Raw genomic sequence first — 24,925 nt, 5'->3', positions numbered from 1 at the left:
GGTTCACACATTGATTGCTTAATGATTTGCTCCATTATCTTTTCATGTTCATGAACTCCAAGCCCACCTCCTAAGGTATTGTGAGTTATCTAACATGGAATGGACATGAGCAAGCACATGAAGAAGAAAAAACAGTTACTGACCTTCCATAGCTGCTGTTCTTTGAGATGTGGTGTTCATGTCCATTCCACAACCCACCCTCCTGCCCCTCTGTCGGAGTTATCTGGCTAGAAGGAACTGAGAGAGTGCGTGGCCGACAGTGCCCCTTATACATGAGCCCACTAGGATACCAATGAGGGAAAAATCTCCGGCAATTTACATATGGTGCGCACACACCTAACATGGAGTGGACTTGAGCAACACATCTCAAACAACAGTTACAGAAGGCTTGGAGCCTGCTAAGGTTACATGTAGACTCTTAGAAGCGTGTTATTCTTTTATTTTATTTGTAACCATTTTCTGTTTCTATTATCTCTGCTCAGTATCACTTAAGTCTCTGTTCTTTATTAATAAACTTATTCTTGTTTTATTATAATTTCATCTCAGTGATGTTATACTACAGTGAGGGTGCATTCTCAGTGAAGCCAACCATTTGATGTGTATTCTGTCTCTTTGGAGTCAGCAGAGTTGGTATTTCTGTGGGCATCCAGTGACAGGGACTGGATGCTGCAGAGAAATGCTCTTCCAGGGGTTCTGCGAACTGGAGGCACCAAGAGGAAGGCAAAGAAGGGACTGGCAGTCTCTCCAAAGGTTGATTGGGCTGACTAACAGACTGCAGTGTCAGGGAACAGAGACACAGTTTAGCAGCAGCAAGTTTCTCTCTCACTGAGGCAGGGGAGTGAGAAGGTGACTTACAGTTCTGGACACTCTGAGAAAGTGTCACATAGATGAAAGATGTTTGTAAAAGCCAGGTATCATTAAGACCCAGATAGGATCAAAGAGATTCCTGTTCATATTAGTGCTGTCGATTAGTAGCAGTTAACTCATGCGATTACCTCAAAATTAATCATGATTAATCTCAGTTTTAATTGCACTGTTAAACAATAGAATACCATTTTAAATATATTTAACATTTTGGATGTTTTTCTACATTTTCAAATATATATTGATTTTCAATTAGTGCTCACTTTATATTTTTTATTACAAATATTTGCACTGTAAAAATGATAAATAAAAGAAAGTCCTTTTTGAATTCACCTCATACAGGTACTGTAGTGCAATCTCTTTATCATGAAAGGGCAACGTACAAATATAGGGTTTTTTTGTTACATGATGCACTCAAAAACAAGAACTTTAGAGCCTACAAGTCCACTCAGTCCTACTTCATCAGCCAATCGCTAAAGGAAACAAATTTGTTTACATTAATGGGAGATAATGCTGCCCACTTCTTTATTACAATGTCACCTGAAAGTGAGAACAGGCATTCGCATGGCACTGTCGTTGCAAGATATTTACGTGCCAGATGCACTTAAGATTCATATGCCTCTTCATGCTTTGACCATTGTTCCAGAGGACATGCTTCCATGCTGATGATGCTCTTAAATGTGTTAATTAAATTTGTGACTGAGCTTTATGGGGGGAGAACTGTATGTCCCCTGCTCTGTTTTACCTGCATTCTGACATATATTTCATGTTATAGCAATCTCGGATGATGACCCAGCACATGTTCATTTTAAGAACACTTCACTGCAGATTTCATAAAACGCAAAGAAGGTGAAATTTCTAAAGATAGCTACAGCACTCGATCCAAGGTTTAAGAATCTGAAGTGCCTTCCAAAACCTGAGAGGGACGAAATGTGGAACATGCTTTCAGAAGTCTTAAAAGAGCAACACTCCGATGTGGAAACTACAGAACCTGAACCACCAAAAAATAAAATCAACCTTCTCTTAGTGGTATCTGACTCAGATAATGAAAATGAACATGCATCAGTCTGCACTGCTTCGGATTGATCGTTATCAAGCAGAATCCATCGTCAGCATGGACGCATGTCCCCTGGAGTGGTGGTTGAAGCATGAAGGGACATGTGAATCTTTAGCGCATCTGACATGTAAATATCTTGCAACGCCGACTACAACAGTGCCATGCCTGTTCTCACTTTCAGATGACATTGTAAACAAGAAGTAGGCAGCATTATCTCCTGCAAATGTAAACAAATTTGTTTGAGTGATTGGCTGAACAAGAAGTAGGACTGGGTGGATTTGCAGGCTCCAAAATTTTATATTGTTTCATTTTTGAATGCAGTTTTTGTACATAATTCTACATTTGTAAGTTTATCTTTCATGATAGAGATTGCACTACAGTACTTTTATTAGATGAATTGAAAAATACTATTTTATATTTTTACAGTGGAAATATTTGTAATAAAAAATAGTTATCACTGTACACTTTGTATTCTGTGTTGTAATTGAAATCAATATATTTGAAAATATAGAAAACATCCAAAAATATTTAAATAAATGGTATTCTATTATTTAACTCTGTGATTAATCGTGATTCATTTTTTAATTGCTTGACAGCCTGGTTCATATATTTGTTTGGGCTGGAAGGGACCGTTCTACTTGCACATTCAAACCACACTCTATCCTGCTGTCTGAGCTTCTCCATATTATTTGACCATTACTGGGTCATCTGTAAACTTCCCCCCTACTTCTATCACCTTCACTCTGGCAAGGTTTGACTTCCATTATCCTTGTATCTTTCCTAATAGATGAGTACCTCTAGTAACATCAATTCTACAAACTCCCTTGCTAGCTTGTTATGTAGCCAAACTGGTCTTGCACATTTTCTCACTCATTTAACCTTATATGTTTTTGCTGCAAATTAAATCCATCGCTTCTTGTTTTGACCTTGAGACTAATGATTGGATTCTGTCTTCTTTATAACAAGATTGTTTATTGAGCATCCAAAATGTGCTAAGTTCTTTCTAGGCATTAAAAATAGAAATGGTTCCTGCCTTAGAGACCATGAAGGTAGCAGGAGCTGGAAGTATAAGGGACCCCAGAGACTTTGTTCTTCTACATGCAGACATGACCTAAGAGACGGGGGAAAAAATAGAAAAGAAAAAACAACAGTATGGGGAGAAAGCTACAGCTGCCACAGATGCAGGAGAATGAGTTGAACGTTTGAGTGCCCTGAGAGTGTTTTTTAATATGAATCCAAAGTGAATGCAATTAAGTGTTTTGAATGGGGTATAGGGAGGGATTGAGGGAAATGACAGGGAAGAGATGAGTTAATATAAGGAAAAACCATGAGGAACGTGTTGAGAAAAGCAGTGAGGAGGAAGAAAATAATTGATAAGAACATTGAGGGTAGAGAGAAAGAGGCCAACAGCAGAGAGACTGGGAAGGAAGAAGTAGGGACAAACAATCAGCAAATCAAGTTCAAGTTTTGGGGTCAATCATGTGAAAACAAGGCCAAGTTGTGCAGTGTAGGCCCATACAGCATAGGGCTTCAGAGATCTCAGGACCCCACAAGTGCAACTCCTATTGCTACCATCTGTCTTTCCTCTCCAAAGCTTGAGACCTCCTCTTCTAATTGACCTGGATGGGAAAGGAGGGCTGCAAGGGCTACTTGTGCCCCCAGAGTGAGGGTGAGCCCCATGAAACTACAGGTCAGGACAGAGAGCCAGCTTGGGTTTCTATCATTTTTAGGCCATTACAAAACTGAGGGAGAGCAGCTATAAAATCTCCCCTGCAGGATTGCCAGTTCAAATGTGGCCCAGATTGGTTATGACAGCATTGTTACTAGCACATGACGATATGACACTTTTGTGGTGTGGGTCCAGTTTCAAGTGGGATGTGCCCATCAAAACCTCCACTACCCCTTTGGCTGTCTGAACCTAGATTCCAGGTTAGAGTTGAGGTGCATTAGCAGAGGAGTGTGTGGAATCTTATGCTGACTCTACATTTTTTAAGCTGTATTTTCTACAAAGAGAAACAACTATTTCTATGCCAGACATGTCCTTTTGATCTTTTCTCCTGGATTTCTCATTTTTCCAAACCTGTGGCTGTTGTAGCATTCCTCTGTTGCAGCTCTCTTGTGTGTCTTGGAATACAAAATCTTCTGTGTATGCACAGGAGAAAGAGAGAAGCAGAGCGTGGTTTTAATAACAAACCAACCAACCTCCATTGTACTCAGATCTGACAGTGTTCCAGATTAAAAAAAAAAAAAATCACCAGTGCCAAGTTCAGCTGAATAATTAGCTGGCTCATTTTGCACATGATAGGCCTCTTAATACACCCAAATAAAGCATTTCCCTCCCTGTCAAAACCTCTGGTTTGGTGGAGATTACATAGTGCTAAATTGAAGACACTTCTATCTGTATAACACCTCCCCCCCCCCCCCCCACACACATATACCCCCATCTCCTTCTCTGTGGTGAAAAGTCAAACCATAACTTCCCCTGTCCTTTGTTTGTGTATTTGCTCCACTGTATCCGTGAAGTCTTGACCGGAGCAACTGTTTCTGTATGGTGGGCTGTTGATTTGATGCAGACTGCTTCCATCTGATGGTAAAGTCACTGTTTCTTTCTGAAAGGACCCTTCAGTTTACTGCCTGGATAAATTCAGTCTTATCTGCAGCGTTCCCTCTGGGATTATGCAGCTAGTGTTGGAACGTGAGGGACAAAGAGTTTCCTCTGTTTTGTGTTTCCCAGTTGGAGGCTGCTCAAAGTTTTTCATGATGTGGAACACATCAGAGAGTGATTGTCTCTTGGGTCATCATCCTACCTATTTGCATAATCTGTGGCAACTATAGCTTTTTTTTTTTTTACACATGGAAGAGGAATATTAGGAAAGTATGTAATGTAATTTTAGCTTATTATAGTGTAATTTAGATGCTGGAAACAGGAAGGAGAGCCAATACCTTGTGACTAGCCGGGAAGTCTGGTTGAAAATTTTCTGTTGAAACTGTTCTTGACTAAATGGAGTTTTTCACAAAGTTTGTGCCTTGTGCCTCCAGTCACTTTCATAGACTGGGCTCCCCACCTGGACTACATCTGCTATGATGCACTGTGGCCAGGGACTCCTATGATGTACCACTTCCCCTCACTAAGAGGGGAGGAGACAATGGTGTCTCATGGGAGATGTAGTCTGATCAGGAAGCCCAGCCTAAAGAGAAGAATGGGAGCATGGGACAACCAAACTACAACTCCAGCAGCACTGCGGTGGCATTTTCAAATAAAACAAAAGATTTGCAACTTTTAATTTTTCAGCAAAATTATTTTTTTTTATTTACTTGAATTTCCCGCAGAACCCCCTTCCTTCCATTTTTCAAACTATCTCTACTAGTGGATCATCAGCAAGCAGATCATGAGTGGGGGAATGATGCCCTAAGTGCAGATGAGAGATCTATTCAGTCTCACGAGATGGGAGGGGAAATGGGTCCAGTCCACAAGTAAGCCAGTGGAAAATGCCTGAGCCTTTCATTTGTTAACACCTCCCTAGATAAAGTAAACCTTTTATCAACTCTCAAACATGTTATGTTCAGCTCTTGCACAAAAAATCATCTCTTGACATAAATGTCAGTCATTAGTATTCTAATGTCGATTATGGCCCTGCCTCTAACCTAACCTTTTTTGAGAAATGTCCGTGGGGGTATGTCTACACTGCAATTAAAAACCTGCAGCAGGCCCACGCCAGCTGACTCGTGCTCGCGGGGCTCAAGCAAAGGGGCTGTTTAATTGCAGTGTAGACATTAGAACTTGGTCTGGAGCCCAGGCTCTATGAGGTGGGAGAGAACCTGAGCCGGAACATCTACACCACAATTGAACAGCCCTTACCTAAGGGCCAGGTAAGCTGGCATGGGCCAGCTATGGGTATCTAATTGCAGTGTAAGTATAGAGTAAGAAAGTGGTGGCAGGCCAAATACACCTCCATTTGATACCTGTCAACTCTTTGGACCCCAACCTGTTGGGCTTTAGACTTAGAGTCAGCATAGGAACATTATTGGTCACTGTGGTGATTGATCATCTCTGGCCATTGGGCAGCGGTCAGATGTCCTTCCTGAGAGTTGAACTTTGAGCTGCCTTTATAATCATCAATCATGTAAGGTTATCTGTTCCCAAAGTTGTTTCAAGTGATTCTAAAGTGCTTTTACCCGTTCCTTTCTGAGATCCTAGACAGTGGCTTTGTGAAGCTATTTTCCCCTCTGCTGTTTAGTCCTTCAAGATTCCATTTTTCCCCCTTCTTGGTCAGTTAAAGGGGAGCCAATGGGAGTGATTCTGGAAGCTTTGGGCTTCACTATCGCTCATATGTTGCTACTTCTCTGTCTCCTCACCGGGCTCAGAGTGAATGGTGTCTTTGCTTCTCCATCGTCAGGGAAATGAAACCAAGTGGCTGAGGGGTATGATGGAAATAATACTGATTGAAAGAGGGATATGTTTGCGGAAGAAGTGGAGTCTGTAATATCACCCTTAGCTGAGGAAGCCTGCCAGCCTACTTTGGAATTGATTCACAATTCCAGTGTCTGACTAGACTCACCGTTACTCTGATTCCCACATAACAGCAATGGACACTTGGACTAATGGCCAGTTCACTTCTGAGTGAGGTGTGTTCAAGGTGTTGGTTACTACCTACAAAGTCTTAAATGGTCTAGATCCCAGTTACCTCAGAAGTTAACTCTTCTCTACTTCATCGCTATGTGTACGTTTAGCAAGATAAGCCAAGGTAGGCAGGTTATTCTGAGTAGCAGGTGTTGCCTGTAGCATTGAGTCCTACTATTTAGACTGGAATGTATGACTCATTTCTTTATCTGCTACCTGCAGGTCTGGAATACCTTGTCATTTAGTCCATTGCTAAATTTTCCAAATTCTTATTTTAAAATGTGTGTTTTTGCAGGAGAAAAGTAAAAGGTGCTCACAATTTGTGGAAGCAGTTGTGTGTACTTATTCCTCCATGTGAAATGTGCCCAGATACCATGGGGAAAGGGGGAATTAATTCTTTATAAATGCATTTTCCTGGGGTTTTCTATTCACTGCTGTGGCACCTCCTTGTGTCTGCATCTGGGGATTAGCTCTTGACCAGCCTGATGCCCCTTCCTTCAGTTGCTTGCCGTGTCTCTCTCCGTCTCTCTTTCTCTGGACTTGATTGCTCCCTCTTTGTGGCTCGGCCCTCTGTCCAGGTCACTATAGTTTTCTCCTTCTGGGGTATCAAAGTCTCACTGGACTGGCTGACCAGGTGTCATTCCCAGCAGTTCTCCATTTCAAGGCAATGTCACTTCCCCAGTGGCAGGTAAGGGAACCTCAGCCCACTCACGACTCCGGGTTCCGGCTCAGAGGCCCTTTAATCAGCAGCCGAATGTCTGCTGTCATTTCCCTTGGCCTTTTCTTTCTTCACCTCTATCAGGGTTCTGCTCCCCCACTCCTCTGATATCCCTTCCTTTCTGGTATCTCCTCTTCCGCTGTCTTTCCCTCTCTCAGCCCAGCGAGCGACTGCAGGCTTCAACATGGCAGCCCCTTGGTTTTCTTTCTTCCTTTTCCTGTCCATTTTCTGGTGCAGCAGCCTCAGCATATGAGGCTATGACTGCCACAGTTTTTCCATAAGCAAAAATCTACATCCTCTCCCCCAGTCCTGTATCCTTAAAAAGGCAAAATAATGTTTTTATAATGCTACCTCACATTCCCGGTACTAAGCCCATAGTCTGAAAGGATTGCGGATTCTCCTTGAGGTATCTCAGTCCTTCATAAAGAATCTTTCTATCTATGTAATTCTCCCCGCATTGCCACAGCAGATGCTTAACTGTTTCTTGGGCTTTGCAGGTGTTGCACAACCTGTCTTAGTGTCTGTTTAGTAAGTATAAATTACAGTTCAGGTGACAGTGACGTGTTAGCACTCGAAATATAGTTACTTCACTTCTTCTGCCATAGCTATTAAGTATCCCATTATTCTAAAGTTCAAGACATATTTCATAGAACCTTCATCCTTTTTTCTCTTTGGTCTGTAGTTCTTGACATTCCTTCTCAAGTTCTCTTGTAACCAAACTTTTGAAGTCCTGTTTACTTAGAGGGGTCTGTATATCAACCTCCTCATTTTTAAGGCATTTTTCCCCCTGCTTTATCTTCCATTTCATTGCCTGGTATCCTGATTGTGCCAGAATCCACCCTATTGCTATATGTATACCAAATTGTACTATCTCCATAGTTAAGAACAATATTTCATTGAGAGAGAGCACTGCTACACTAGAGTTTACGCCACTGTAAGCTCCCTAATGTAGCCACTCTAAGCTGATAGGAGAGAGTTCTCCCATTGGCTTAACTACTTCAGCCCCCACGAGCATCATAGCGGTGTCCACATCAGTGCTTATGTTGGTGTATCCTTTGTTGTTCAGGGGGATGATTTATTCATTCCCCCGCTGAGTGAGATGAGTTATACCGACATAAGCTGTAGTATAGACATAGCCTAAATCATTCCTGCTTTCTGAGGCTTCCTTTCTAATTGCGATTATACTAGATAGTCAGTTAAGATAACAATCATAGTTGGGTGTTGTGACGAAGTGGGACTGTTCTTAATGTTTCCTCTGAATAATGTGTGGGGGTGTCAGTTTCCCCTATGCATTTCTTAAGTCTCTAGTGTGCATAAATGGCCGACACTGTCTCCTGGCAACAAACGGCCGGGGCCCTTCCCCGCTGGAAGGGGATGGCTAAAGGTGAACAAAGAGATCAGGTAACCTCCTGGCCTGGGAAAGAGACAAAGGCCAGAAAGGAGGGGCTAGAGGGGGTTTCAGTTTGGAGCTGGCTGGCGACGGGAAGTGAGGGCAGATGGGGTTGTCTGGCTCGCTGGGTCCATTCGAATGGACCTAGCTGAGGGGTCCCGTCCTCTGTACCTACAAGCTCTGTTTTAGACCGTGTTCCTGTCATCTAATAAACCTCTGTTTTACTGGGTGGCTAAGAGTCACGTCTGACTGTGAAGTGGGAGTGCGTGCAGGACCCTATGGCTTCCCCAAGACCCCGCCTGGGCGGACTCGCTGTGGGAAGTGTACGGAGGGGCATATGTTAAATGCTCCAAGGTCAGACCCAGGAAGGTGAAGTGGTGTGAGCTTCTTGCCCTGAAGACAGTCTGCTCCAAGGGAGAGGAGGCTCCCCAAAGTCCTGACTGGCTTTGTGGGGAGCACTTCCAGAGCATCGCCTAGAGACTCCGTGACAGGTGTACATCCCTTAACCGGGTCAGTTCCAGAAGTGTGCCCATCATTTCAGACGTTGTAATGGCCACAAAATTGTACAGTCACATAGATGTCTTAATTCCAAATTCAGGGATACAAAAAGCCATTCCCATTCTACCTGTGCTGTCATCTCTATAGTTGTCAGCATTGGTGCCGACTCTGTGGGTGGTCTGGGGCTGGAGCACCCATAGGAAAAAAAAAACTGGGTGCTCAGCACCAACTGACAGCCCGACAGATCAGCTCCTCCCGCTCCCTCCCAGTGCCTTCCGCCTGCCACGATCAGCTGTTGAGTGGCATGCAGGAGGTGCAGGAGGCGGGACAGGATGGGGACTCGAGGGGAGGGGTGAAGTGGGGGGTTGGACCTGGGGTGAAGTGGGGGTCCAGCACCTCCAGGGAAATCACACAGTCAATGCCTCTGGCCCTCAGTATAGATTTGGCAATGCTGACCCCATTTGCCATGTATAAACTCATAAATCATAGTCGTGGTATTTGACAGTCCTGCTCTTCCCTTTGCAGCCCCTTCCTGCTGCAAACTGTTTGACTTTATACCAGTCCTGCCTGCTCCTGTCCAGTGGGGGCCTCATCCTCAATCAGTGCTTTCCTATCAAGCCTATCAGGTTGCTTAGCCTCTTCAGAGCCACACTAACCATTTCTGCATTTTTAGTTGAATCCTATTTTATTTATTTCAGTCAATTTCTTTAAGTTAGAGACCCTATCGTCTCTTGATCACAGATCTTTGCAGATTAGATTCTTTCAGGTTAAGATTCTTCATAAATCTGATCAACTGTGTCCTGCTTGTGTTTAATGACAATACCAATTTACATCAGCCTCACTTAAGACCTCGCCCAACACTTTCTTCTACTTTGACACTCGGTGGTGTTTTATTTATATTCCTTAACTTAATCCACATGTCTTTAGTTTCCCTATGAGTATGCCTTGGAGAACCATATCAAATGTCATAGTAAACTCTAGAGCTACTGTGTGCACTGTTTCCTTTAACCACTAATCTTTTTATCATAGCATATACTTTAAGACAAGCGTGATCTGTTTTTGATTAACTGTACTCTTTATCAATTTATATTTCTCAAGGATGTTAGTGTTGATTACTTTATTAATTCTTCCACCAATTTTGAAGGTCTGTAGTCTCCCTTTTCATCCTCAGGAACTTTCACCTGTCTTCACCAAAATCTCAGAATTTAATACCCAGTGCTTACAGTATTATTCCTTCTTGCGCCTTGAACCTTGGGTTGTGTGAATCCGTCTTCTAGGTGCTAAGCAGGATCAAAGTTAGTACTCGAATTGGAGCTCTCAACACTTGCTACTGTAAGAAGTATCATTGTTAATTCTGTGTTTGGTACTCGTTCCTCTTAGGGTATGTCTACACGGTAGCTGGAAGGGTGTCTCCCAGGATGGGTAGGAGACACACTAGCTCAGCTCAAGTTTATGTGCTAAAAATAACAATACAGGTGATAGCCACCAGAGCATGTAGCAGAGAGCTCGGGGTTGTACTTGGGTAGCTAGCCCAAGCTGCTGTTTGTGCTGCCATGGTCACACCGCTATTTTTAGTGCACTAGTTCAAGTAGAGCTAGCACACTGGGAAACACCCTCCCAGCTGCTGTGTAGACATACCTGAACCAATACGCCAACAAGGTGTTTGGGGTGCCCCACGATCTGGAAGAGCAGAGTCTTTCCAGTGAAATGTAAAATGGGGTTCTGAATACTTGCATTAAATATTCATACCCTTTTTGTAAGGTACAAAATGTGGTGCACTGATCGAATTTTCAGTAAGGTAATTACACTTTACCTACCTAAAATTCCCATTACAGTTTCTATAGGATATGGCATTTATCTCTCGCTGCCCTAGACTGTTGAATTGTATTGCTGTTTCTGGTTTACCACAAGATCGATCAATCTTTTGATATGTTGGCAATTTTGATTCTAGTTCTCTCTGGAACCAGGATATAATTACAGAAAAATGAAAAATACCAGGGGATTTCCTTCCAAATTACTTTTGCTTGGACGGGAAGAAATATTATTTTCATACTATGCTGACTCTAAATCACTTTTATTAGCTCAGTCATAGGATAAGGAAGTCTTAGGTGGGGAGAACATTAGGGATTCAGTGGATGAGTTGTAGGAAATCTTGTAGTTCCTGATTTTGAGCAAGTGGTGCACAAATTCCCTTTTTTTGGGAAATTAATTCATCAATGAGCAGTTGGAGCTGATTCTTGGCTCATTATTTGCCAGCATGTGTTATCATACGAGGATCTAGTCTTAATGTCATCTTGTAATTTTTTCTTTATTCCAAGGTATATTGAAGACATCTACTATTGACAGCTGAGTTTGTTCCATTATATACTTATTGATATGTCACCTTAGCAACAGGTGTGCCCTTAGTTTCCTATTTAACTTTTTACTTGTCAGGGCAAGTGTCAACACTACTGGCAATATTCCTCATTCTAATAACGTAACTCACCTAATGATAAAAATATAGACAGCAGCTTTAAGAGCAGTACTGTGCATTGCAGACAATGGTGAAATGCATGAATAAAATACAGTGTAGGTATTCTGAACATCCAAAAGGTGGATGGAAGGTTCACTTTAGAATTTTATTTGTGTCTTGGGGCATGCGAGTTTGTATTTTATCTCATCCATCTAGTCTTTCCTTAGTTCCTTTGTTTTTTCTCTCATCTCAGCCCATGGTCAGCATGATACTCTGGCCATCCCTGTCCCCTAGCTCCTCCACCCTGACTTCCCCCCTATTGATTCCCCTTCCCCATTCCCTCTCTACTCTTTGCCCCCAACTCTCCAAAAACAGATCCTACTAGTTTGATCTTCCCAGTTTGATCTTCCCCCAGATCCCTAACACTTCAGCAATTCCCACCCCCACTGCTCCACACCTTTCTTGTGGGGCAAGATTCGCCCATGGTTGCATTGGGTTGCCCAATGGGAGAGGAACCATTCTATGCTAGGCAAACTCCTCCTAAGGTTCAGAGAGTGCAATGAAATAACCCTTTGTAACATTCAGTACTTTCAATGTGAATTTATTTTGATCTGAAAAAATGCATTTTACATGAAAATAGGACCATTTTTCAGAGTGGACTTTAACTCAGAAATTATCTTTCTTACCTGGAAAAACCAAGTATTATGGACTAACTTTTTTTTGCAAAGTCTGACAGAAAGCTTCAAGAACAGTATGGAAAACATCTGATTTTTTTTTTCCAACTCCCCCTCCCCCCCCACAATAATTGTGAAGGAAATTTTATCTTTTCTGCAGTTCAACAAGGATTTTGGATAATGATGCTTTTGAGATTTGTAGTGCAATAATTCTCAGTTCCTCAAGGGGGAGCTTATACATAAGCTAACTAGCTGACTTCAAGGTGCTGGTTTGGGCTTTCAGTAGGCTGTATTTTCAGGAATGCTGTCATTTTTATAATAAAGTATTGGGATTCTGCTTTCCACTATGAAGTGCAATTATATGAGAGCTATAATTTATTACAATAGACTCACTTCATCCCACCAGAACATGAAAATTCTTGCAATCCTGGGTCTGGTCACGTTATACAGACCAGTTAAGATTGTATAAGGATTGCCACTCTTACTCTCTGCTTTCAGTTCTTTATAACTCCTGGAAGCCATCACCTGTTGGGCTGAAATGTTCCATGTCTCTGCTTGAAAGCAATTCTGTTTGTGGAAGTTTGAAACAAAAACAGCTGAGCCTTTCCTTGAGCACAGAGAGAGGAGAATAGAGGAAAAACACTTTCCCCCATTATCATAAAAATAAATAAAACCCAGATCTAGCACTGAAATAGCTGGATTTAGAAAGTTGAATTGGCAGGCAATAGCCCTCACTAAAGCGAAGTGCCTTTGAGTGTTCTGGTGAAAATGATTTGCGATTTGGCATAGTTCTGAGGACTGGTTGAAAGTCCTGCAATATATACGCGTGGTTCATTTGGCACTGAATTTTCTCCCTGTGCTCATGGAGTGCACATTTAACAAAAGCCATGCTGCCCAGGAGTGCAAGGCTCACTTACCAGCACAGTAAAGCATCCAGCACCTTCCATTGAATTCAGTGGAAAGATTTCCTTTTGACTTAAATAGGTTTAGGATTGGGCCCAGAGTAAACAAAACAGGACTCTAAGCCCCCGCCTCATTCAGGTCTTGACCTGCCAGGATCTAAGTACCTCCTATGACATGCTTCTCTAGCTGCTCTGATCTTGGAGATGGTAGCACTCAGCAGGTTGCTGAGAGAGGCTAGTTGTTCCTTCTGAGTGCATCCACCCAAGCAGGGTTGCTCAGCACTCAAAAGGGGCAGTCCAGGAGCTAGAGGTTTTTAGTGTGTTTTAACAATCTGGGGCCTGATCCCAAGTCCATTGAAATCAATAGGAACTTTTCCAATGACTATAGTGCCTTTGTACCAAACGCCAGCTATTTAAGTGTGCTCTTGAGCCAGTGATGCCGTTCCTTAGCTTGGTTAAAAACAGTTACACCATGTTCTAACCAGTAGTACCTCCTTAGGCCAAACGTATGCAGACAATATGCTGGCTGGGCTTTGATGTGTTTCTCTAGTGACTAGTAAAGTATTGCTACCCGATGAAGGACTTTATTAGCTCAACTGGTATGGGCCTGAGCTTTGAGGCTGAAAGTCACCTGTTCTATTCTTGCTGATGACCTTGGAAGGAGATTGATTGATTAAATCCTGTTGATGAGTGTAACATTGCGGAGTTCATGGGCAGCAGTAACCTCCTATATAAGAGTACGGTACAGGGCTCTTTCCAACTCTAGGGACCTCCAAATCATACACAAACATAACCAGCTCCATGTTGGACCTCTATTATACATTGTGTATAACCTGTATGTTAAAGCTAAAGGATGCCAAGACCACCCCGTTCACCCAGATGAGATATTAAAAACCCAAACCCAGGGAATTTTCCGTGCATATTAGAAATAAGGAGACTGTAGAGAACTCACACATGCACATTGTAGACCTGATTGCAATTATGAATTTTGGGGCCTACAGTTTCTCCAAACCTGCTGTGTGTCACAAACCTGCAAACATGTTATGAAGGGCAATATGGTAGCATGGGGAACTCCATACTCATTCACAATAAGGGGAACCTTTGGGGAAAGAGGGAGCCTATACAGGAAGGATGGGATCCACCTAAACCAAAATGGAACCAGGTTGCTGGCACTTAAAATTAACCAGGTCCTAGAACAGTTTTTAAACTAAGGGCTGGGGGAAAGCTGACAGGTGTGGAGAAGCACATGGTTCGGACAGAGAAATCCCTTAGAGTATCTGTTCATCAAGATTCTCTATATCCTTCTAAGGACGATAGAATGGAAGATAAAATATGGGTAGGATCTGATGAGAAACAGTCAAATGAAAGAGTCCCATTCAATTACATCATGTAATGGCAGACAGCTTAAAAAATGACTGTTTTTTAAAGTGCTTATATACAAATGATAGAAGTCTAAATAATAAGATGGGCGAATTAGAGTACCTCGTATTAAATGAGGATATTGATATAATAGGCATCACAGAAACTTGGTGGAATGTGGATAATCAATGGGACACAGTAATACCAGGGTACAAAATATATCAGAAAGACAAAACAGGTCATGCTGATGAGGGAGTGGCACTATATGTGAAAGAAAGCATAGAATCAAATGAAGTAAAAATCTTAAATGAACCAAACTGTACCATAGAATCTGTGTGGATAGTAATTCCATGCTCTGATAATAAGATTATAGCAGCAGGGATATATTACCAACCATCTGACCAGGGTGGTGATAGTGACTGAAATGCTCAGGGAGATTAGAGAGGCTATAAAAACAAAAAAATTCAATAATAATGGGAGACTTCAACTATCTCCGTATTGACTGGGTTCATGTCACCTTGGGACAGGATTCAGAAATAAAGTTTCCTGACACCTTAAATGACTGCTTCTTGGAGCAATTAGTTCTGGAACCCACAAGAGAAGAGGCAATCCTTGATTTAGTCCTAAGTAGAGCACAGCATCTGGTCCAAGAGGTAAATATAGCTAGACCGCGTGGTAATAGTGACCATAATATAATTAAATTTAACATCCCCATGGCGGGGAAAACACCACAGCATCCCACCATGGTACTATTTAATTGCAGAAAGGGAGACTACACAACAATGAGGAAGTTAGTTAAACAGAAATTAAAATGTAGAGTGCCAAAAGTGAAATCCCTGCCAGCTTCATGGAAATGGTTTAAAGACACCATAAGAGAGGCTCAACTTAAATGCATACCCCAAATTAAAAAAAAAAACATAGTAAGAGAACCAAAAAAGTGCCACCGTGGCTAAACAACAAAGTAAAAGAAGCAGTCAGAGGCAAAAAGGCATCCTTTAAAAAGTGGAAGTTAAATCCTATTGAGGAAAATAAAAGGGAGCATAAAATCTGGCAAGTGAAGTGTAAAAAGGAATTTGGAGAAGAGCTAGCCAAAGACTCAAAGTAATAGCAAAAAAATTTTAAGGTACATCGAAGCAAGAAGACTGCTAAACAACCACTGGGGCCACTGAAAGATCAAGATGCTAAAGTAGCACTCAAGGATGATAAGGCCATTGCGAAAAAACTAAATGAATTCTTTGCATCGGTCTTCACGGCTGAGGATGTGAGGGAGATTCCCAAACCGGAGCCATTCTTTTTAGGTGACAAATCTGAGGAACTCAATCCCAGATTGAGGTATCATTAGAAGAGGTTTTGGAACAAATTGAAAACTAAACAGTAATAAAGTCACCAGGATCAGATGGTATTCACCCAGGAGTTCTGAAGGAACTCAAAGCTGAAATTGCAGAACTACTAACTGTGGTATGTAACTTACCATTTAAATAAGCTTCTGTACCAGAAGACTGGAGGATAACTAATGTGATGCCAATTTTTAAAAAAGGCTCCAGAAGTGATCCAGGCAATTACAGGCCGGTAAGCCTAACTTCAGTACCCGGCAAACTGGTTGAAACTATAATAAAGAACAGAATTACCAGACACACAGATGAGCGTGATTTGTTGGGGAAGAGTCAACATGTTGTTTTTTTTAAAAAGGGAAATCATGCCTCACCAATCTACTAGAATTCTTTGAGGGTGTCAACAAACATGCCGACAAGGGGGATCCAGTGGATATAGTGTACTTAGATTTTCAGAAAGCCGTTGACAAGGTCCCTTACCAAAGGCTCTTAAGCAAAGTAAGCTGTCACAGGATAAGAGGGAAGGTTCTCTCATGGATTAGTAACTGGTAAAAAGAAAGGAAATAAAGGGTAGAAATAAATTGTCAGTTTTCAGAATGGAGAGAGATAAATAGAGGTGTCCCCCAAGGGTCCAGTACTATTCAACATATTCGTAAATGATCTGGAAAAAGAGGCAAAAATTGAGATGGCAAAATTCGCAGATCATACAAAACTACTCAAGATAGTTAAGTCCAAAGCAAACTGTGAAGAGTTACAAAGGGACTTCACAAAACTGGGTGACTGGGCAACAAAATTGCAGATGAAAGTGAATGTTGATAAATGCAAAGTAATTCACATTGGAAAACATAATCCCAATTATACATACAAAATGATGGGGTCTAAATTAGCTGTTACCACTCAAGGAGATCTTGAATTATTTGTGAATAGTTTTTTGAAAACATCCACTCAATGTGCAGCGGCAGTCAAAAAAGCTAACAATGTTCGGAATCATCAAGAAAGGGATAGATAATAAGACAGAGAATATCATATTGCCTCTATATAAATCCATGGTTTGCCCACATCTTGAATACTGCATGCAGTTGTTGTCATCCATCTCAAAAAAACATATTGTAATTGGAAAAGGTTGCCCTTTTCTGAACAAAAATGGTTTGGGGTATGGAACAGCTTCCATATGAGGAAAGATTAAAAAGACTGGGACGTTTCAGCTTGGAAGAGAACGACTAAGGGGGAATATTATAGATGTCTATAAAATCATGTCAAGTATCAGAGGGGTAGCCGTGTTAGTCTGGATCCGACGAAGTGGGTATTCACCCATGAAAGCTCATGCTCCAATATGTCTGTTAGTCTATAAGGTGCCACAGGACTCTTTGCTGCTTATAAAATCATGACTGATGTAGAGAAAGTAAATAAGGAAGTGTTCTTCATTCCTTCTCATACCACAAGAACTAGGGGTCACCAAATGAAATTAATAGGCAGCAGGTTAAAAACAATAAAAAAAGAAGTATTTCTTCACACAACGCACTGTCGACCTGTGGAACTCTTTGCCAGGGGATGTTGTGAAGGCCAAGATTATAACAGAGTTCCAAAAAGAGCTAGATAAATTCATGGAGGATAGGTCCATCGATGGCTGTTAGCAAGGATGGGCAGGAATGGTGTTTCCTTGCCTCCGTTTGCCAGAAGTTGGGAATGGACGAAAGGGGATGGATCACTTGATGATTACCTGTTCTGTTCATTCCCTCTGGGGCACCTGGCATTGGCCACTGTCAGAAGACAGGATGCTGGGCTAAATGGACCTTTGGTCTGACCCAGTATGGCCGTTCTTGTGTTGTTCCATTCTGAAGTACCTGGCTATTGCTACGCCTATTACACAACAGAAACAGAGTTAGGGAAATAAAAACCTGTCAGCACACACATCCATGTCCCAAAATCCTGACTAACAGAACAGCCTGCAATGCCCGCCAGACTGTGTAGGCCACATGCCCTTCCTTACTCTGGCTGAGACAGGAAAGAACTCCTATCTTAAAAGAACAGCCACCCGGTAGCCAGCAGAAACGTAAAATCTCCACAAACTCCAATTTTACTTCTTAAATAAACTTAAGTCAGGGGTAGACAAATCTCTGACAAAAGGACATCTGATCTCACTCCACTTTAGAAAATACAGAATAGTAATTCATGTCATCAATATACCTTAGTCAGGGGTTCCACATACTTTTTAAAAAAGCAACATCAGTATAATATCTATACACTCTTCTGGACTGATCATGAAAGGACCCCTGCCTTCTTTAGGATCTATTGAGATTAGACTGTGCTCTAGAACACTGGTGGTAGGAACCAGTTTACACATAACTATTTAGGGTTGGATCCTTTACATTCTCTCTGGTCTGTGTGTGTGTGTGTGTGTGTATGAATGATATAAAATACATTTTAAACTCTTTACTCAAATGGCTTCTGAAGTGTTAATTTTTGCTAATTCTTTTTTTATAAGCAGTCGTCATGTGACAAATTTTATCTGCAAAATTACATAGTCTTGTAAACTGATGGATGGCTTAACAAACACTTTTAATAGTGCAATTAAATTAGTGCAGGTTAAAAGCTTGATAATGCATTAAATTTCTTTATACGGTTAAAATGTTCACAACACACTCTTGACAGTTCTCCAAATGGCTTTTCTACTAAAATACCTAATTTTGAAAGCAACCACCTGGTATAAAGATGAATAGCACCTGCAACCTTTATCTTAAACTACTCTACCTGTGAACTTGTAATGTTTGATATAAACTTCTAAATTGCACTCAACTCAGATGTATGCCATAAAAAATTGCAACTCAGAAAGAGAGAGAACCCTGTAGTATTAGTTTGTTTTCAATAGACTGCCTCCCAAAATGAAGGCTTGCAAGCGGCTCAAATTAGCAACTAAACAGGCATTGCATAGGAGGAAGGATCCATTAGCAAAGCTGAGGCTAACTGCTGTACGTGATTTACTAGCTACCCAAACCTCATTCTTGCTGCAGATGAGTAGTTTTCTTAATGTACACACACACACACACACACAGACTGAGCAAACAGCCCCAGGTATGGAAACTAGTACTTCTAGCACAGGTAGCTTTGCACTCCCCACCAGTGCTGGATGGGAAAAGTCTATCCACTCTGTCTGACGCACCCCATACTAATATAATCAAACCTATGGAAGAGTACATACAGCAAACAACATCTCTTAAACATACCACTAATTTGCCTGTGTAATAATTGTACATGTAAGGGGAAATTTCACAATAGCTCTGAGGGCTCAGATTTATTTCTTAATTAACATGTAAACTTAACGTGTTTATTATTTTAATTAACAGCTTTGCTCATTTATAAATGAGCAAACTCAGAAATTAAACAAAACCAAAAAATACCCCTCGGCCTCCTGTTAGACTCTCCTTGAGACTTTATACTTTTATTTACATCACCTGAACGTGATATATGCTGAGATGATGTCTGTAAAACTAAATCTATTACACATTAATCTTAGCTTCTGAAACATGGCCATTCAATGTTGTGCAATGCTGATGTATGTTAATAAACGCATCACCCTTAAACAGTTCTAATATACGTATCATTTCTATATGATACAATTCCCCCATACAATCAGAGCAGCATTTTAAAAATCTGTCCGTTATCAGTGTCTACTTACACATGCTTAGTAGACCAGATCAATGTTTACTGTAAACACTGTATGTGATGTATGTATAACGAGCCAGGTACTGAATCCTAAAGACTTCTAGGCTCCTATAGTTTTTAGAGCTACTGCCAAGGTACATCTGTAAGGAGCACAGTGTGGCATAATAAACAGCCCTTCTGTTTAGAAAAAAGAGTATCCATGTTATGAATTGTTGGCACTTTTGCCACAGTGGAAGTGACAATTCCATTGTTACAAAGGCAATGATGAAAAAGTGTTCCGAGAACATCATAAAACCGAATTCCGCTGTTGCAAAAGGTAGCGAAGGCCTTTTCTATACCGGGGATTAGCTCAAATACACAATCTGCAGCCAGTCACTAGTATAGCTGCAATGGTGCAAGCCCCAAATGTTGACAAGGAGAAACGTTTATAGAGATTTGTTTGATTGCCATTGGGGGCTTCTAATACTCTGCAATCCCACCGAGCAGAGTATTCAAAAAGATGTAGTGGTTTACTTTATTTTCCTTGCAAATCAGAGTCTGGTCACAGCCCGGCATGCACTGTCAATGGCGTATCAGTGTGGACAGCTGAGCCATAAGGGACTGAGTTTACACACTAGTTTAATATTTATCTAGTCATAAACAGGTGGAAAAATGCTAATACTCAAGTGCCTGCGTCAAATTTCCCACCACTTTAATATTACTGCCATAAATTGCAGATTTGTGCAACTGTAGCACAACGTGGCTTAATTTTACTACAGTTCCCAGACTCAGGTTTAAGCTAAGGACTATGCTGTGCGTACTTGAGAGCTCTTCCTCCAGTACACTCGGTGAGGTGAGGCCCTACAGAAAAAATAGTATGTGATCAGGTAATTAAAGACTAATCATAATGCATATACACAAAGGGACTGAATTAAGGTTGCACAGCCAGCCTTAATTCTGCTATTTCCTAACTTGAGTGCTTGACTGCAACTTTAATATTCTTCTAACGTTCGAGTGTTTGGAACTTTCCAGGTTTTTTTAAAAAAGCAAATCAAAAACCAAAAACTCCATCACATGGAACCATATTAATGCTCACTTCATAAGCAGGGTTAGAACCTTTACATCACCGAACAAACCTCTTCCACTTGAGCTGACAGAGTAACAGATAACAGGAGTGGGTTGTCATCTTCTGTGTGGGCCTGTCAGTAGAGGGAGATAAGGGGATATATTTTTGCCAGTGGATTTCACAGCTGTTGGCTGAGAACAGAGGAATGTTGAAATTCAGGAATCCTGGGTTCTGTTCCAGGTTCTGAGAGGAGTACACTCAAATGGTTGGAAACGCATTTACTTTTGTTCTCCTGCACTCCCTGCCACTCCAGCCTCGCCCCTTCTGCCCAAGCCTCTTCATTCAGTGCTTGTCCCCTTCTCCTTCTCCCCCACTCCCACCTCTCCTTCCAGTTCCATAATCCATGGCCCAGTCTTTCCCTTGCCACTGCCTCAGGCCTGGTTCCTCAGCCCTCTGCATTCAAGTTGAAATGCTCCTCCTGCCATCCTTACTGCCTGCAGTAGTGGGAACACAGAGGACTGCATTTCCCTGCTCCATTGTTCTTATGTCACATAGGGCCCTGGTTGACCTGGAGGAGAAATAGCAGGGAAAATCCTGCTCAGCCTCTGCAGCCTTGGACTGGAGCATGTACAGAATAGATGGAATCTTTGGAGAATTTAATTGCTAAATTCTAACAAGATTCCACTGAGTGTGTGCAAACTGAGATTTTTTTCAAAGGCTTATAACTTGGCCAGATTTGAGCAGCTCTTCATTGGGATGGGAAAAGGCACATCCATGAAACAAAGGTAATATCCTTGCCCAATTCAAACCCCGGATCCCAAGCACGGAGCTTGTCAACAGAATGTCTGTAAGAATTTTTTTAACGTGGGCAAAACAACATATTTTTCCCTAACCTCATTTTGATAAACCATTTCTGCTGAAACTTAAAAAAATAAAATAAAAAAAAGTAGACACCTGATCAATAAAAAATCAGTTTAAATGCAAGTCTGGTGAAATCATAAGCAACTGAAAACTGAGACTGCTAATGGAAAATGTCAGGCAACCTTAATTATAGGTGCTACTAACTGTATTGCCTATCAAATATATAAAAATAAAAAACAAGGGATATACGGTATTTATGTGTGTATATATGTAATTGTTATGACTTTATTTTCTCTGTAGTGCACCTTTCTGTACCTAAGGAGAATACCTGTCTGCAGGGCAACTGCAATTACATGAGGCAGAATGTTACAGAAAAACTCAGTGTGCTCTCATCAAAACATTAAGTGTGTTATCCCTTGTTTTGTTTCCCTTAATCTATTTTTTTTTAAAAGAAGTCATTCAGAGTAGAAGTAAACTATCCGCTCAGTGTATGGAAAATGTAACACTTGAAAATTCATTTTTTACTGCTCAGTCTGTAATAGTACATTTTTTATGTACTGTAAATAGTGTTAGTATACTCTTGCACGCAAAAAGACCTAAAAGATATACACTATCTATTTGGCTCTGAAGTGGTAGAAAAATGTAGGATAATTGTAGGTTATCATTTGTGAAATATTATGTGGTCATGTCACTAAAGCCTGTATTATAGATAGAGTTGAGGTTATTCATGAAACCTTAACACTGGCATTCCTGACTTTTAAGAGCTTAATAGTGCAACTTATCACTTCCTTTGCACATGTTGTGTAATGCTTATTCAGTCACAAGCTGGCGAAGATAGACATTTTGAGATGGTGATGTTTTAAAAAGAAAACCCCACTACAAAAACTGTCTGCTTGGTAAGGAATGTGTGTGGATTATAAAACTACTCCGTTAAAAATGTAATTAAAAATAGACTCTTTTGGTCACTTGATGGATGTACAAATATTTATGACATTAACTGGCACCAGTGCCAGCATTTCAACAAGTGCTCATTTGAGTTTTCGAGTGTGTGGCTTTGCTCATGTCAATGAGTGTACATGCACATTTTCTTGTGCAGTTTAGGAGGTTCCTCTCAAATTTTGTCCTAATTGTAGTGATGGTGCTTGTTTATTTTATATAGAAATGTGTTGAAATGTAAGTAGGCCCCAAAATCTATGTCGTACACAATGGCTTGACAATAGTCAAGTGTGGCCTGGTAAAATTGAGTTTGTTAGTGGGAGCAAAAGGTCATGTTGTAAACATGTTTTGGTGGTAACTGGTTTTTACAAGTGTTTTAGATAAAATGTTAATATATTGATAAGTATCGGGGTAGCCGTGTTAGTCTGTATCCACAAAAACAACAAGGAGTCTGGTGGCACCTTAAAGACTAACATGAAGAATTGGTTTTTTTTACCCATGAAAGCTTATGCCCAAATAAATCTGTTAGTCTTTAAGGTGCCACTGGACTCCTTAATATAGTGATGGTTATTGATGTGGCGTTTACATAAATGTTAACTAAAATGATACTTAATGTTAAATAGCCAATGAGAGAGTAGAAAATATTTAATTGTGGTAATAAGGTAGATTTAATGGTAATTAATTGGAAGGGGTTATTATAGTTGATTATAAATAGGATAGTATGCTGATTTTAGATAGGTGCACCCATCCACCATCAAGGTATTGTTAGAGAAAGGATTATATATTCGTTCTCCTCATTCAGGGATGGATCACTCCTGAATACATCATTTCATCTGAGGATGTGAATATAAATGCAGTGTATGGTTATATTGGATGCCTGTTTGCTTAGCTAACTAATTTATATTAAATAAAATCTTTAATTTTATCACTCATTGGGACATTCACAGTCCTCCATTGAATTAAATTATCTGTAACCAGCTTGAAGGCTTGAACCATAAAGAATTCAGTTTTATTCCTTATTTTTAAAATACTAATTGGGGCATATAAATCAAAGGTTACATAAGTTAACTTATTGATCACAGTGGGCTGTGTTTATTAGTAGATTACTAGAAATTAGTTAAATTCTGACCACTCTTTATTTTGCTGGACTTGATGGATGCCTGGCTTTCTTTTCACTGTTAGATAAAGAATGTTTTGACTCTTCACCAGATACGTCTGAGGACTGCTTTTTTGCTTATCTGATTCCCCTATCGGAGATATTGTTAGTTGTCAGTAAACCGTCAGTTACAGTATCTGAGCATTTGCTACTTGTTCTCAAATTCCAGATGTCAGAAAAGGTAATTTATGATCAGAGGAGATGTAAACTAGATTCCTCCTTTTCCTCAGAACTCTCACAAGAAACAAACTTTTTTTAAAAAAGAGGCGGAGGGGAGGAGGGAAGGGATGGTTCTTTTCATCTCGTCTTAACACCAGTGTGAATTTTTCGGTAGAGAATGATTATTTACATATTCTTTATGTAAGCAAAAAACAACACCTAGTAAATCATGCCCAGGCTACTCCAGACTTGGAAAAATTGTTTGGAGCAGTTACATCAGCATGATCACCCATCTGGAAGGAAAAAAGTCAGGAGTAGCCTGTGCAAGATTTAGTAGATGTAGTAAACTGTACTTCATTAACACTTTTCGGTACAAAAACTCTGATGCGCTGGATACATTTTATACCTCAATGAACTTCCCACATTAAAAGAATTGTATAAACCATCCCAATTGGCAATGGAGTCACTTGTACTGTATAAACATGCAATTACATGAGAGACTTTACAGGAAGCAATATCTTTCATTCATTTCTTTTCAAGGGATACGATCACTTTCTACAAAGCATTTTGAGGGCCTGCTAATTCTAGGCTACCACTTGATTTCACTACCACTGCCCCCCAAAAAAACAACCAACCTCTTTGTTTGCTTTCATGTAATAATTAATGATTTTCTCTGATTATAGAAAAGGGGAAATTTCTGGGTGGTTTTTTTTTTGTTTGGTTGGGGTTTTTTTTGTTTTTTTGTTTTTTATTTGGACTAGAATCATTGCTGGAATATTGAGGTTAGTTTACTGACAGTAAACCATAGACACCAGTCAGATAGGTTTAATCTGCAGGAGGTTATTCAAAAGCTTGTGAATTGATTGCATCTACGGTGGCTGGAGTGGATTGCAATAGGGCTATTTTGAGCTGTGGAGCAGCTTGTAGGCAGTTGTTCAAGGCCCTTGGGTTGCTCAGCCTTTAACTAAAGCTAGGAACCACACCAGCCCCAGCCAGTAGTCCAGAATTAGGGACATGCAAAGTTAAAGCTGCTTAAAGCTACCTTTGCCCCGTCTGCCTGGGCTGCGACTCGTGTGCTGGGTCTAAAAAGTTATTCAAAAAAATTATTTCTAAAAAGGCACAACACAGACTCTACACTCAGACTCCAAATCCCAGGTTCTTAGTTAAAGACACTGAAATCAATAGTTACTCCATATTTAACCTGGGTAACTAAGAGCAGAAGCTGGCCTGAAACCAATA

General features: G+C 40.7%; 1 protein-coding gene across 8 annotated transcripts in view; it reads left to right on the top strand.

Annotated features, from left to right (window-relative positions):
• SAMD12 (sterile alpha motif domain containing 12) overlaps positions 1–24,925 on the top strand; it is a 220,619-nt gene that overhangs the window by 85,253 nt on the left and 110,441 nt on the right. The window contains exon 4 of one of the 8 annotated variants that reach the window (XM_039527944.1): positions 21,736–21,862. The exons of the other annotated variants lie outside the window; for them this stretch is intronic. Within the exon in view, the coding sequence (XP_039383878.1) occupies positions 21,736–21,839 (104 nt within the window). The 3' untranslated portion in view covers positions 21,840–21,862. Of the gene's footprint in view, positions 1–21,735; positions 21,863–24,925 lie in introns of those variants that run through there. 8 annotated transcript variants of the gene reach the window in all.

The sequence above is a fragment of the Mauremys reevesii genome, linkage group 2 (assembly GCF_016161935.1).
Source record: "Mauremys reevesii isolate NIE-2019 linkage group 2, ASM1616193v1, whole genome shotgun sequence".
NCBI classification, from domain to species: Eukaryota; Metazoa; Chordata; order Testudines; family Geoemydidae; genus Mauremys; species Mauremys reevesii.
Note: the sequence above shows the minus strand (reverse complement) of the source record. Positions and strands in the feature narration are given on the sequence as shown.